Source organism: Fistularia commersonii, chromosome 18, assembly GCF_037954325.1.
Source record: "Fistularia commersonii isolate RoL2024-O1a breed Wild chromosome 18, RoL_Fcom_v1.0, whole genome shotgun sequence".
Lineage (NCBI taxonomy): Eukaryota > Metazoa > Chordata > Actinopteri > Syngnathiformes > Fistulariidae > Fistularia > Fistularia commersonii.
The window spans coordinates 9,555,793-9,571,793 of record NC_141301.1 but is presented as its reverse complement, the minus strand read 5'-3'; the positions used below and the strand labels follow the sequence as shown (position 1 = coordinate 9,571,793).

At 41.2% G+C, this 16,001-nt stretch overlaps 1 protein-coding gene across 4 annotated transcripts in view; it reads right to left on the bottom strand.

Annotated features, from left to right (window-relative positions):
- Nucleotides 1-377: 377 nt before the first annotated feature.
- Nucleotides 378-16,001, bottom strand: part of sacs (sacsin molecular chaperone) — a 32,826-nt gene continuing 17,202 nt past the window's right edge. For 3 of the 4 annotated variants that reach the window (XM_086164202.1, XM_086164201.1, XM_086164204.1), the window contains 3 exons: nt 15,391-15,482; nt 14,196-14,222; nt 378-13,328 (listed from right to left, as the gene is read on the bottom strand). In XM_086164202.1, the coding sequence (XP_086020328.1) occupies nt 1,777-13,328; nt 14,196-14,222; nt 15,391-15,482 (11,671 nt within the window). In that variant the 3' untranslated portion in view covers nt 378-1,776. The remainder of the gene's footprint in view (nt 13,329-14,195; nt 14,223-15,390; nt 15,483-16,001) is intronic. The other variant, XM_086164203.1, reaches the window with a different exon arrangement.

The following is a 16,001-nucleotide window of genomic DNA, read 5'->3' as shown; positions in this document are numbered from 1 at the left end:
CCAAATACTTGACATGTTTCCTCGCCAGATCTTGAACACAAAATGAGCAAAAACAAAACTTTTGTTCAGATCTGTTATATTCCAAGTTGACTACTCTGCTGTTCAGTGGAACTGTGCTGGACAAGATAAATATTCTTTTTTGTTTTCTCAATCATGTTTGTTGGCTCTCTAATGCTATCTAGTGGAATAGCTCTGTATTACTGAAAGTTTGACACCAACACATAATACCTGCGATGTGCATGGAATTCATACCACCACAGTGGTGAAAACGTAGATCCTGTTATAATGGTAAGAAAGTGGGTATTTGTTGCAGCAAACACACACACACACACACACACACACACACACACACACACACTCAAAACAGAAACCCAATTACTTATCAAGGGATATTTATTAGACTGTCCTATGGCACAATGTATATCAACTGTTACATTATTCAGAGAAACTCCCTTGGCTGAATCGCATCACCCTTGTGGTGTAATAACAAATAACAGCACATTTTTAAATTAAAAAAAAAAAAAATCAAATTACATTTACAGTTAGTAGTCACAGTGTTGATAAAAAAAATAAACAAACACAATCAGTTTAATGTTGTCTTATATTCCTCCTATGAGAACTGTTTAAACTCCTGAAAATAAAATTGCATTAGTAACATGTCAAAAACAAAATGTATTAGTAACATGCTTGGAGATGTTGGCGTACTAAGGGCTCAAAATGTAACATATATGGCTCCTCTTTCCTAGTAAGTAATCGCTACTGGGTAACGCACCATCTCTGTTTTAGTAAGGGTGGCGCTCTAATTCTTTCTTTGCAGATGTATGTTATACAAGCAGACTTGCTCAGAAACCCCAGGCTTGGTTAATAAGTGGCATAACAGTCAAATATCGCTGCTATATAGACTACAACAAACATTTATCATTACTGAAACAAAACATATGCACAAAATACAAACGCATTTAAAGTAACTTTTCAGTTGGACTCTCCCAGGTTTCCGAGGTGGCACGATTGCTCTCTGAGTGCAAGCTGGTATACATGGGGAGTTTCAAAAAGTGCTATGTTCATAATCAAATGACTGACAAGTGTCACATAAAATGCACAGCTTTTTACAGAAATAATGGAGGAAATCAGTTAAAAGTATGAAACAAAATTTCCATGATTGTAATTGTCTTGATTAGGTGGGATATTCTAAATGGGAAACACTGCAAGACAGTATTTGCAGTATTAGACATTCAGATGACCGTTTTTTTTCATTATAGGCATGTTTTTAAATTCTATACATATAACCTATCTATCTATATATAAATTACTCTGTCTTTATATCTCTCTCCCTTGCTAGCCACCTCTCTCACTCTCTCTCTCTCTTTGTACATATGTATATATTGTTTTTTGTTGTTTTTTTATGTATTTTTTTTTACAAAAGATAAAGTAAAAAAGCAGCAGTTTAAAAAAACTAACTCAATGTGGGGGGCTTTGGTAAACAAAATGTATTGCTCAGGCATTTTTCTGTACAGCAAATGCATATTTTTTTCCTGGTATAACAGCAGATCTATAGAGGCAGGTATTAACATGAAGGGAGCCATACATCTATTCAGTTTGCATGGGCCACGGCACCACCATCACAGGTATTCACAGGTGTATATGTACCATAAGCTGCCAGCTGGACACTTGAGTGTTATTCAATGTGATGGTCCATATTGCACAGAGCAAAGGGGTATCCTCTCCAGTTCAGAATCAGTGCATCCTATTGTTCCTTTTTCATCCTAAGTGAAAGTCTTATATTTTTTGCTGAACAAAGGTTTCCAGTTTTATTATAATCCGTGCCGTGCATTCCATCACTCTCATTGCCACCTCCGATGTGAATCTGTCATTGGGAATCTGTGGAAATGGCAGAAGGTCGGGATAGCGAGTTCTCAGACTGTCCACACCATACCCTTCCAGGATCTGAACATCATTGGCAAGTCCATTCAACTGAGAGCTATACTCCTCCACTTTTTGTGCCAGGGCTGTTGGCTTTACGTCTTTATCCGACTTCCCTCGGACTGCATAGTCGGCAGCGATCAGAGCAAGCTTTGTGGCCAGGTAGCATTTAAAGCAGACCCACTCATTGGCATTTTTGTGAAGATCATTCCGTGCAGCTGAGTAGTTTGCTCTGGCTTGCCTCAGCCATCTGCGAGCTTCTACAGGGTTTCCAACTGTCTTGAACGTTGGGGGCACGAAGAAGCGATGCGAATGTGATGAACCTGCATAGCTTGTATAATGTCCTCTGAACTGTTGCCTCTCTGACTTGTGACTCGTTGCTTCTTGGTTCCATGATGAATAAAACCTCTGAAACGAGAACTTCTCTGACTGAAAACGAGTCGATGATGTAGAGAAGGGTCTTCGAGAGGCTCTGTCTGTGTTCTGTTGGTCAGCCAGAGTCTGTTTTTCCATCCTATTGATCTCATTCTGTAGGTGCTTAAAAACTTCTGTTGCAATGTCTAGATTCTCTGCATTTTTGTCTGGATGCCACTTGAGATATAATCGGCGCATGATCTTTTTCCTTTCTGTCTCAGGAAGTTTCCAAGCTTGTTCAACCACTGAGGTAACTTCTTTTAAAATCTCAGGCAATGCACTGAGCTTGATCTTTTTTGGAGATACCTTTTGCAACGGGGTACTGTGGTTTTCTTTGCCAGCAAACAAAGGGGGGACCATCCGTTGGCCTGGTGTACGACTGTCCAAACTTGTGGGGGTCAAAGGAGTACTACTTTCCCGTGTATGGTTACTTTCTTCTTGTCTTGAGAATTTGTACAAGTCAAGAGAACTGACTATTTTGTACTCACTGTAACCAATGTCTATCTGGAAGCACTTCCCAAGGAATGTTATGTTATCCTCCTCTTCCCTCTCTACTTCTTGAACAATTATGGCATATGTATACGTGGGCTGGTAGGAACCATATATGTCTCCCCCTTCAGAGTCGACAAGGTAACCCACATATTCTCCTGGATAAAACACATTCGTCGGGTCCATAAGGAGTGTATGATGTATCTCAGCAGGGATTGGAGTTCCGGGCAGGGGTAGCTCAAGTTTTGAAGGCTCCGTTGAGTCGTACTTTACCCCAAGATTGTCAAGCTTCTCAGTGATTCTGTAGATGTCATTGCAGCCCAGCATGGCAATTAGATAGGATGTGTCAGAAATCAAATTGTCTGTGGCAGATTTCAATGTCATAGCGAGCGCCAAAAGAAAATTGATGTCTTTGCTGTCTGAATGCTGGATGTATAGATGAATCACAGCTGTGCCATACCTCTTGAGGAAAGCGAGCGTTTCACTCCGGCTGTGTGGGATAGGACTGCATCCTTTGACTCGGAGTGTTGTTTGCAGCTTCTCAAAACAGGATACTTTCAGTCCTTCGCAAAGTGCTTTGCAGAGACGTATTGCCTTTTCCTCGTTCACGAGATAAGCGTTGTCATTCTCATGTTTCATTATTCTGATTAGTCCGGTGATGAACTGCTCGGACGATAGCAAGAGCTGAAGACGACCTTGAAGTGAGCACAGGGCACCGAACTGGCAAATTTTGGGGGAATCTTCATCGAGTTGCTCTTCAAGAATGCTACTAAGTAGTTTTGGCCTTAGTTTCTGAGGAAGCAGCATTATAAGCTTTGTGTGGAAAGCATGATCTTTGCCAAGGTAACACTGGCTCAGGTCCACGAGCATCTGAACCCCGACATTGCTCTGAATTCTGCTCTTGTAGTGTGGGGCATCATCATACACCAAACTATTGGATTTTGCTAGTCTGCCATCATTGCTTGGTAAATAAAAAGTTAAATCTCTGAGACTCTCAAGATCTTTTCGAATTTCTACCGGATCATTGTGAAGAGATTTGAACAATCCAGAAACGGCCCTTTTTACAGTTCTCATTTCATTGGGGTCAAGCTGTTTGCCTTCTGAACTCCTGTAAATTCGCCAGAGGACTTCCACGTACTGTTTAGTTGATACAACATCCTCCGTACCCAGAAGTTTAAACAGCTGATGGAACGTACCGAGCTCCAGTGGCAATTTATACAAGTAGGGCTTGAAGTCAGATTCATTGTCCAAGTTAATCACAACCTCTTCAGGTTTCAACAACTTCCACCCATCCTCAACCATAACAAAAGCCACCCCACGCAGCTGGAAGCGAAAATCTCTCTTATCTGCATTTAGGAACTCATACGTCGATCTCAAAACTTTGTTCCTTGTTTTAACCATTTCATCATCTGGACTGGATATGTTGCAAACATTCTTGCAATTGCTTATAACCTTTTCAACAGGTGGGTCCAAGTTTACTCCTAACATGTTCAGGAGTTGGTCAAGTTGCTCCTGTCCGGCCAGAGTGCTCCCCTCTTGCTGGTCCTTAATGCATGATGGTGTCGCTTTTTCAGGTAGAATTGGGCAAGATGTCCAGAGTAGGTGAATGACATCTGTTTTGAATTTTGGATTAACCTGAGACCCACTGAAACGAATCAGAGGCAGTGTGCCACTCATCTCTTGGTACTGTGGATGAAGATTGAGTAGTTCTTTGGGGGCTCTCTCGGGACACAGGAACGGTATCATTGAGACCTCTTTGAGAAATGTACCCAGGAAAAGGTCGGTTCTCTCTTGGAAAATATGGTTGAGGAGAACATCAACAATGTTTTGCACTTTTTCTTTGGTCCAGCTCTCAGTTTGGGATTTGATGCTGACCTCTTTTGCAAACTGAAGAACTTGTTGCTGTGACACAAGATGCTTCAGACCAATATTTCTTAGAAAGGTTGTCCATGAGGTGAGTATCAAGGTTCCATTTTTGGGTTTTGACACTTTCTCCACTTTTTTGAAAAATTCACTTGGTATGAAAGACTTTGCAGGGAGCATAACTTCGAACACCTTTACCGTTTCATCAAAGAAAAACTTAGCTGGTCTGAGTCTATTTGAGAAGTCATAGATAAATGCCAGTCCTTCCAGCTTCTCAAATAGCTGGTCTTTCAAGTCACATGATTCTTCCATTGACATGAGTCTCTCCTTCAAATAGACAACATGTTCAGCTTTGGCATCATATGAAAGACTTTCAAACTTTGGCAGAAGATGAAGCAGATAAATCTCTAAGTCATTAATTGGTACGCAGCCAAGGAAGGTGTACAGTTCCTTTAGCTGTGGACTGTCAGCAAGAAAGGCGAAAGAGGCTGTGTTCGTCCATTTGTCTATGTCAGCCGTGGGAATGCTTTTTGCAAGGACACAGTTTGAAGCGTAATTTGCAATGCTGATATATCGACCACTAACTGATTTAAAGCACGGGAGAAGTTTCAAACTCTGTGCATCCTGGGGGGTGAGGCTCACCAGGTTGCAATTGAAATACAACAGGAGTGTCTCAAAGTCCTTGTCAGTCAGGTTTGCCGCTTTGAATGCAGAATTCTGGATCATGTACTCAAGAGCTTTCAGAACACTTGAGGGATTTTCAATATTTGCTGTATGCTGGGAAAGAAATGGCATGATTGGATTTTCTTTTACACATATCTTATTCACAGCAAGTTGAATGCACCCTGCTTTCATTAGGGTGTGAAAGACTTTGTCATTTTGGCCGTGTGGAAATATGGCAATGCTAATCAAACTCAGTGGTAAAAGCCAATCATTCTCAGGAACAACAATCTTTTCTCTTGCCATGAATTTGATTCCAGGTAACAATGCCCAGTCTTTCAAAATGTCAAGCACTGTGTCAAAGCTGGGCCTGGTATCAATTTGATCATCCTTCCCAGTGATATTCTCGCTGATGAAGTTCCATACACTCTTTAGCCAGGATTCACTTGCAAAGTTATCTCTCCACTTCACGGGGGTTTTTGTTCTATACTCTCTCGGAAGATTGGATCCCAGTAAATCACCAAAGCTGCTGATGTCAAAGGTCTTTGCAGCCCCGACCTTGAACAGAATATTGTTGTACTTGATGTACAATGTGTTCATGAACATTTCTTTCCTTGATGAGATCAACTCGTGATGTGTTGACAGAAATTTGGGTCTCTTAGAATCAAACACCTGAAGCATATTGTCCATTGTTAAGAGCAGAGGTAGGCCTTCTATCATGCATTTGTCCACCTCAATGTCTTTGAAGCAGTAGTCGACCAAAAGCTTCAAGTTATGAATAACTTTAAAGTTGGACTGCGGAAGACGGCAGGGGAGTTTTCCGACATGGCATGACGTGTCTGGTGATGAGAAAGTGTGAATGAAATTGCGGACATCATCTGGTGTAACATAGCTTACTGGTATGCCTGCATCTTCCAAACATAAGTAGAGATTTGCAGTCTCGTCGCAACTGTGAACAAGGTTAAAGCCTATATCCAGGAGCAAGCTTTTCAACCTGTAAACATTTTCAGCCACAGATTTTCTCGAGGTGATATTGTACTCTGTGTTTTTCAGGTGCTGAAGCTCGTCTTGTAACAGATTGTCAAAAAAGGCTCTGCCCTTGTTGGCAGTGGACGTGTTCACCCATGAAATGTAAATGACAGGGTGCATGTCTGAGTTATCGCTGTGTTGTGCTCTTAGTACAGGCAGCAGACGCTTAAGGTCAGCATGGATACAGTTGTACACAGCTTTAACAAGACAGTACCAATCTGGCTGTATGTCGAGTCTGTTTGTGGGGAAAAAGGACAAATATTTTCGTAAGCCGTCCTTCACTGCATGAAGTGATGCTCCTTGCAGTATGCTCAGGGTGGGATCAGGACCTGGGAAGCATCGACGCTTGAGCTGAACCAGCATTTCCACACAGGCTGGTGCAATCAAAGACGTCATCAAATTGTTGTTCCAATCACTTCTTACACCGACTCCATTGTCATCCCTCCAAAGGTTTCGTCGAGCAGAGTCTAAGGCAAAGTGCCCGTTGACATGAAACGGGAGGCCAGTCTCTAATGACAGAGGCAGAAAGCAGAACGCTCTGTGGTTTTTTTTATAATTGTGGCTTACACATGCAGCTACACCGCCACGTGGGAATAGTGTGATGTCTTCATTTTTGTGAGCTGAGATCACACTCTTTGAGACTTGTTCAATATTTGGAAAACCAGATCGATTGCAGATCATCCAGGTTGTTAAATTTCCATCCGTGTCCTCGATGTCCATTGTGTAGGTTATCTGTTGGACTGGGATAGCAGTGAGCTGTTTCTTTTTGGTCACACTGTCAATAACTGAGGCGTGAAACTGCTTGCGCTTTAGACGATCACCATCTGTTAATTTAGCTGTTACCGAATACAGCACTTTCAGTTCATTGGTTACTCTATCAATCTCACAGATTGATATTTTCTCCATATGGTTCAGGAACATTAGGAGCTCTGCGCCATCAGTTTTTAGCTTATCCAAAAGGTTTTGCACCATTCTGTCTGATGCAGGTACCGAACTGATCTCTGATGTCTTTGCCATCTCTGTAGAGCGGATAGGGAATCTGAACATCGTGCTACGTTCTAACTTGAAATGGGCTCCCAAATAAAGATTGAGCACATCTGAAAACTGAGTTCTGAAGTCAGAGTCCAAATCTCTAAACATCCTTCCAGGACTAACCGATGTTGCACCAGGTGCATACTGTGCATGTGGATCAAAAATGCACAGGATGTCATTGTTTGATATGAAAGAGGGGCAATCCGTGATGTGATAGACAGAGTTGAATCCTATGCCATATTGACCAGTTTTGCCAGGGTTCGCTTCTTTTGTTCCTCTTCCAAGATTTTGTATACCCCTAACGTCGTCCTCGGTGAAGGGCTGATTGTTATATACACAGAGTGATGGGCCTTGCATTGGAACCCATTTATCATCAAATATTCTATCCGTAGGGTGTATTCTGGGATCAAAAATAAAGTAAATTTCAGTGGCTTTGGCATCATCTGCATTTTGCAGCAGCTCCTTCAGCATCTCTTTCTCTGACGGATATGCATTCAGAATGCTTTTGATTCTACTTGTGAGTTTCTCTTTCTGGCCAAACTCACTCCCAAGTGGACTGAAACAGAGATTTGAAGCATACCTTTCCAAGGCTTTGTGCCGTTTTGGGACAGCCCCGAGTTTAACAGCGACCTCTCTTGGAATATCTGCATGGCAGTATTTCACAGAGGAGTCTCTGACTTTGATCCACGGGCAGTCATTGTAGCATAGCGACTTTGACGGCTGCAAAGTAAGATTGGAGTCAGGTAAAAGGATTCCGCCATAATTAGTTTGACAATATTCTTGATTTCTGTCTCGTATCAAACTCCATATCCCCTCACTAATTATTCTACGGCACAACTGAAAGGTCTCCTCCGAGAGAACTCTTCTCCCACATTCTTCCTTCACAAATTCAAGAACCACTGAGAAGTCATCCACTGTGAAGCTGGGCTGCACCCCAACATTTTCAAAGAGCTCACGGCAGCTGTTTCTGTACTTGTTAGGAAGCTGAAAAAGGTGAGGTGCAGCATCAAAGTTCAAATGGAATGCAACTTTGGAAGGACTGACATAAGTGTTTTCTACCAGAATGGAGTTGAATGCCATCATTTCCTCAGTTATTTGACATTTGGCGTCCTCATCTTGAAGCATCTCCTCGTGCAGAAACTTGTAACAGGCATTTGTTATGTTTTCCTGATAGAGTGTTACACCATCAAATGACAGAGAAAGTTTCTTGAGCTGGCTGATCACCAGTTCGACCGAGGGTTTTCTTATTAGACCAAGGCATTCTTTCACAGCTAATGACATTGCGCCACAGCCTTTGAAAGAAGGGGAGTTCTCATTCAGGACTGGCTTCATCAGACATACAGTGTCCTGGTGTTCAGTTGTAAAGAGTTCCCTTGCACAGAACATTGTTGTTGGTGGAAAGGTATTTCCATGCCATGGTAGGGAGAACCCTGCAGGTCTTGTCAGAAATGGAAGGAACTGAATGCTCTGTAGCTTTTCTATGAGCTCAGCGGTTCCTGGATCTCTCATCTTTAGTTTCTCATCGATAAGACTGATCAGTACACTGCTGCGAAAGCATGCGGCCGTATGATCAATATCATTAAGTTCGACAACAGATTTGGCACGTTCAACCAGATCTTCCCAGGACAGGTCATCTTTCACCATGCCCAACTGCAACAGCTTCACCAAACACACAGGATTTAGGTAGTCTTTGGTAGTTCCTTCAGGAAATCTTCCATCTTCAGTGTTATAGAGTTTGGCAACTCTTCCCTCAGGATGAATGAGTCTAGATGGTAAGACTAGTTCATTACTGGGAGCTGAACATGGAATACAGGGTGTTACCCTAAGAATGGGCGCAAAGTCTTCCAATTTCTCATTCAAAACATAATGCATCAAGGGATCGCGAAGCTCTTTGTCAATTTCCTGGATGTGAGGAAAAAATACATCTGAAAAAAACTGTTGTTCTGTCAGTGTGTTTTCCATCAGTTTTGTTTTACATCCAGCATCATCAAATCCCTCCTTCACCCAGTCAGGAAGCTCAACAGCACAAAGGTTTTGTGAGCCACTCCTCTTTAGGTACTTCAAGAAAATCTTGAAAGAAGCAGGTCCGATTACTGGCCGACAGAGTAAGGCATCATCAAGGAATCTGACATATTTGATCGATACCCAACTTTTTCCATCTGAAAAAAGCTTTGCCTGCTCAGTGTCGCCTCCTTTGGCTATTTCTTGGTAGACGCCCTGGCTGACCAACGTGAAATCGTCATGCACCTGACTGGGATCAGGCCATGCTGAATAATAGCTGTACTCGAGGAGTTCCCCACTCTCCGCCATCAAACGTAACATCGTGAGAGCCGCTAAATAGGCCTGCACAATGACATGCCTCATGAACACAGAGTTCCACTGTCCTTTTGTGTCGGTCTTCCATATCTCTTTGCGATTGGATGTCACAGCAAAGCAGCCATTAATGTGGACTGGCAGGCCTGTTTTGATCCTAAGAGGTAAGTAACAAAACACCTCTCCAATTGGCGTGACATTTGACTTGACGGACCATTTCCGATTCTCCTCCTCTGAGAGCAGAACAGCAACTCCTCCGCAAGGCACAAGTCCAAGCCTCTTTCCACTATCACTCAGGGAAAATTTGAGTGCCTCACTTACATCCATACATGAGCAAATGAGCCAGTTGGTGACCTCAACTGCCTTTTGAGGCATTTCATCAGTCAACCTTCTTGTCTGAACACCTTTTGCAGCCATCTCAAAGTACTGGTTAGGATCTTCCTCTGAGCCTCTGAATAAGGGAGAGTGAAGGTCGACAATACGTTTGAACACATTATGAAACTCCTCTACAACAATGCGAATGATGCAACCAGATTTGGGAACATCGGCAGGTACCTTGTTGGAGCTCACTACCTTCTTCATAACTTTAGCTGCGGATTTTAGGATACTTAGAGGACCGTATGAGGCTTTGGATGACCACACACTTTTGTTAATGGTGACAACATCTTGCGCTCCGGCTGGATTTGGCTCCTCATATTTCAAGTATTTTAAAACCATGCTTCCCACATGCTGAGTGAACAAAATGAACCGATGACCACAAATGCTGAACTCATCAACAAGGGAGTAGATGTCTGTAGTGTTGTAGTACAAGCTACTGACTTCACTCAAAGAGGCTTCCTGCTCGGTCCTGAAAGGAAGCCTGAACAATGTTCCACTGTATTTGTATGGTGAGTCCTGAGCAAGAGGGAGCTGGCAATTGAAAACGTTTATGAAAGGTTTAAATTGGTTAGGGAATTTTCTCAAGCGTTTCTGTTGTTTGCTCCAATTGATTTTGATACCTGGATTTGACCGGTCCCTGATATGCTTGCTGATATGATTGATGTTCGGATCAAATATGATCATGAACTCTCTGCTCAAAATGATGGGGATATCAGTAACATGATAAACTGAATTGAAGCCTAAGCCAAACTTGCCAACTTTGTCCACTTCACACCGCTTTACTGAGCCACCAAGCCTTGTGATGTTCAGGAAGTCTATGTCTGTGAATACAGAATTGTTGAAAGACCACAACGAGGGCCCATGGCACACCACCATGCCAGGGTCTAGGAGATTTTCTCGAATGTCAGTGTTTTTTCTCATGTCAATAAGGAAACTGCACTCAGTTGCACTTGCATCATCAGCGTTCTGGAGAAGCTCTTTGAAGATGTCTGCCACAGACGGATACTCCTCGAGGATGTTCTTTATTCTCACTGTAAGTGGTTCACGTTGACCTGATTGCTCAAAGCCAAGGTTCTCTGGGTTTATCAGCCTGGTGCTCAAACATGGCACTTTCAGCCATTCCGCAGTTTTCATTGGGATGTCATCATGGATTAATATTATAGGCTCCGTTGCATCATCAAGCAAGTCATTTAAATCTTCTACTTTGATGTCACAGTAGGTACATTCGTGAATGGACCTCATTGCTAATTTGCTTGTATCTTTGTAGCACAGAATAGGCACTTGTACATTTGTGTCAACATTTATCTGATTGCTGTAAAGCCATCTCAGGATGTTGATCAAAAGTAAAATATCATGTTTGCTTTCCTGCTTTGTCATCTCACCTTCAGATCTTTTTTTGATGGTGTGTATTACGTCAAACACATGGCTTGGGACAATTTCTTCAACTGAGCCACAAAACTTGAAAAGTTTGTGAAACTTTCTGATTGTCTTTGGGAGGGAGTACAAGTAAGGCTGCAGATCCAAATCAGAGATGGGCTTTAAGACTGTTTGGCCAGGTGATGAGAATGTCTTCCCTGTCCACACCCAATCAAAAGGCAGTGATTTCATTGCTTCTCTTGCATCCTCGAGATGAGCTTGCATAAATCCATAAATCTCAAACAGGATTTGCTGAAACTGATACCAATCTTCCGTGGTAAATGCTTGAGATTTATGCCAATCATTCACTGCTTTCAGATGCTGTAATACCTGATCCACCTGTGGCTCTACCGTCAGTTTAAGTGCTTTCTTCATACCTGCTGATGTGTGTTCAACAAGTGCTGAAGAGGATCCCACAAGCACTGCATGGGATATGTCACACATCACAGATAGGGAGCTTATATTGACAGTATCACCAACCCAAGCAAGAGATTTTGGGTAGGTTGGAGGTCTGTCTTTGCAGACAGGTGCCCATTTTAATCTAAGCAAGGATGTCTGAGCATCTGTTGATTTTACCAATTTGGTTTGTCTGTTAAGTATTTGCAAAAGTGTTTTAGATTTTTTGATTAGCATATCCCACTCCATGTCTTTGTTGCTTTGCAAATCATCTATCTTTTTTGCAACTTGGAGAACATCTTTCTCAGTGAGTTGTACCTCATTCCTTAACCCCAGCAGTCTTAGTGAATGAAGCATGTCAGGTGATGATGTAAATGGATCTGGGGGAAACCTGTTTTTTTCTTCCATGTAGAACAAATTTTGAAGAATCTCTAGCTCTGGATCAAAAAGATCTGAGGCTTTGACCAACTTTCCACAAGGTGAGGAAAGAAATTTTACAGAGGAAAGCCACCCTGTCACAGATGAGTTCTCATTTTTTAGGAATGCCAAGTGCTTCAGTGCCCAAAGCATGATTTTTGTTATCTCATCTCTTGTGTAGAATCCCCTCTCAACGTCCTGAATGATGATCTTTAAATATTCAGTTGTTTTCATCTGTTCAACATTGAGCTTTTTGATGAGGCGAATAGACTCCTCATCACGAGAACCAACAAGGTTAAGGGATAATTTTACATCTGGTGGATATTTTGCTCTATGATGTAATGCTCTGGCTCCTCTGAGAGATGTAAAAGCTGAGATACCTTCAGAGGAAGTACCAACTCTCTCAAAGATAGAAATCTCCAGCAGGGTATGCTTTTCCTTCTCTGTAATTTCAGATAGTCCAGAGAGAAAGTTTCGAAGTGCAATTTTCTCTTTGACAGAGAAAGATGAGACTTGGCTGACTAAACGCTGTGTTGATAACCTGTCCATAATTTGCAACAGCATACCTGGAGAGGAAGGATGGATATAATTCTTGAGCAGAGGGTGTTGCAAACATGTATCCAGCTTTTTTATCACCACTGCTCCAAGCTTTTCCATAATTTCAAGAAGGGTTTCAGAAATGGGAGATTCCTCCTCATCCACGAGAATGATGGGGGATGGAGATTTGAGACGCAGAAGCTGAGCCGTGTCCGTGCTTTTCTCCAGGGGCACAAGTGGGATCAAAGGCATGTCTTCAAATGTGCTTAGGTCATCAGCAAAATTTATGTAGAGATGTTTCCAAATCATCTTAAGCCAGGTAACCGTAGGATGCTTTAATTCCCTGTTACCGGGATCCCAGTGTGAAGCGATGTCCCTGCCTGGCCAAGCTGTTGATAGGATTTCCTTGATCAGTCGAGCCGAGCGTTCCGGGTTCAACATTTGTAGCTGAGTACAGGGCCTTCCTGTTCAGAACAAAAAAAAAAAAAACAGAAAAAAATATCTTTTGAAACATACATATTCTAAAAAAATTCATATTTGAAAAATTTAATTTATCTTTTTTATAAATGTGGGAGACAAGGGTTATGTAAGGCTGACAAGGGTCATGTAAGGCTGTGGTTCTGGCATTATGATGCCACACAAACTACTCAAAATCATGAAAATGCAAGGATGGCATTTCCAAGTGATTTGTTAACATAAAAAAGATGTTTCCTTACACTCACACCCTTGATACATTTGTAGGATGTTTCCTCTAGGTTTAATGAAAATCTTTTGCCCGAATAATATAGCAACACACTGAGTCATGCGTCAAAAATATATCAAGAAGACCATATGACAAATTGCCTGTACCTTAAGTTTGGGGGCTGTAGTCATCCACACGATTGTTGTTTTAGAATGGATAGATTACTTACTAAAGACAAAAAGCCAAATGCATGCACTGCACACAATAGGCTTAATTTGTTCATTAACGTGTTCATAAAATATTCACATGAGAGTCACAAGAACTTCCTATTTTTGTTAGAATTATAAAATAGTACGCGCTGTAAGCTCACCACACACCATGTCCTCTCACAGTTAGTAAAATGTATGCATTTATTCAAATCCTAAATTCTTTTTTCTTATATATTTTCAGTGCACATTTGAACTATGGAAAGACTGTGAGATAGAGAAAGGCATCCAAAACACAAAAAGAAACCAATGGAGAGATGGGGACTCTACTCAGTGACCAAGTCACAACACACGTGCTGACAAGTGCTTGTATACAGTCATGCACTTTACTTTGGGTTAATAGAAAAAAAGGTTTAGTATTTGACACACTCTGCCATACATACCTGAGCAACCCCAAAGAAACTGTTGCACTGTAATTCAAGTAACAATTTTTAGAGGGCTAGAATTCATTTTGACTGATTTTCTCATCAGATTTTATCTAAATAAATTAATTATTTAGAGCAACATATAATTTGCGACTATTTTAATTACAAGCAAAAAAAAATTAACCTTCACTCTGGGTTACACTAAGGGGCAATTTAAACGATTAAATCATGCATCAGTTACACAAACTTAGGTGTCCATGTAAGCCATACCAGGATGCCACCATAAAAAGTGGAACCACATCATAGATCACATTTTTGACTTATTAAGGCTCTCAAGGAGGAAAATAACAGGCTGACTGAATACCTGGTGGGACCCCAGTATATTTCATGCTCTCTCCCTGACAAGAGGATGTTACTCTGACATTGCTGACATTGCTACTCTACAAAGTAAAAATATGATACGTTTAACCAGAAAACTTGTCACTGTGGGCCCTATAACTGTAGGACTCCACAAAGCAGAGCACTTTATAATCAAAGCTGAGAGTATACTGTATAAAGTAAACATTAAACTCTTGGTTTGTGACATTATTATAGTAACTTCAGGGTATTTCAATCTGGAAAATTAGATTTTATAACCACAGCATGATTTAGATCTGGAGATCTGAATTTCTAAATATCAGATCTGATCTATTTTAATTAGTTTTAATATTAATACCACTTATAATCTATTTAATCTGCAGCTATTATTACCATTTTATGTTTAAGCACTGGGTAAGAAGTATTATTCAGGAGGTATCAGGGTACCATAGAATTGATAAATAATTGACTTCCATGGATTAAATAAAAACAAACACAACAAAAGACGGGTATATGCGATCTGTAAAACACCAGTTGGTATTAAACCTGAAAGTCGATATGTGAATACGAGCTATTATAATTTTTTGTTTTTTTTTATCCCCCTACCCTCATTAGTTTTACTTTCAGAAGACAAATGTGTTACTGTGAAAATTACCTGTCTGGTTCAAGTCCCTTTTGTCTTAATCATGATTTAAGGCACAAATTAATTCACTCAGGATCTGATTCATTAGCTCGAGTGGAATGTGAGGCATAAAAAAGGATTGTTCGTGAATCGACATACAAACTGATTCCCATTCTATTTCTCTTACAAGCAGGCTGGATGTTTATAACCAAGATATTTGAGATGCTGTGTTACCTCTACTTTTGGCTGCCTTCTTCAGTCTCTCCATTATTGAAGGCTTAATGCTCTCCAAAAGGAACCGACCCTCAAGTCCTGGGTATAATAACCTAAAAACAAGGTAAATAGAATAAAGTCAATTGTATGGATGAGTTTGAACTTTTTTCATAAAACATCCAAAATAAAAGAATAGCATCCTACAAAGTCTGGCCAAGTATTCTCTTCTCTCTGTGATCACAATTTCAGAACACACTAACATCCCATAATACTGATGCCCCTACACTGAGATACTGTGTCTGGCCTTTCATGGTTACAAAACATGATAATGTTAATTTTATACTTCATTAATCCCTGGTGGGGAAATTTTTTCTCTGCATTTGACCCATCATGGATAAACCATGAGCAGTTGGCTGCCAACCATCAGTGCCAGGGGAGCAGTAAGGGGTTCAGTGTCTTGCTCAACAACACTTCAGCACACTAGGAGGAGCCGGGTAATTAAACCAGGAATGTTTGGTTCCAGATGGCTATTGCTCAACCCCCTGCGCCACACCGCCCCAAAAAGTGGTCGTGTCAGAAGTGGGATACTTATTGCCTGCGATTTCAGTTTTTCACGTTGGTTTTCAGCAATG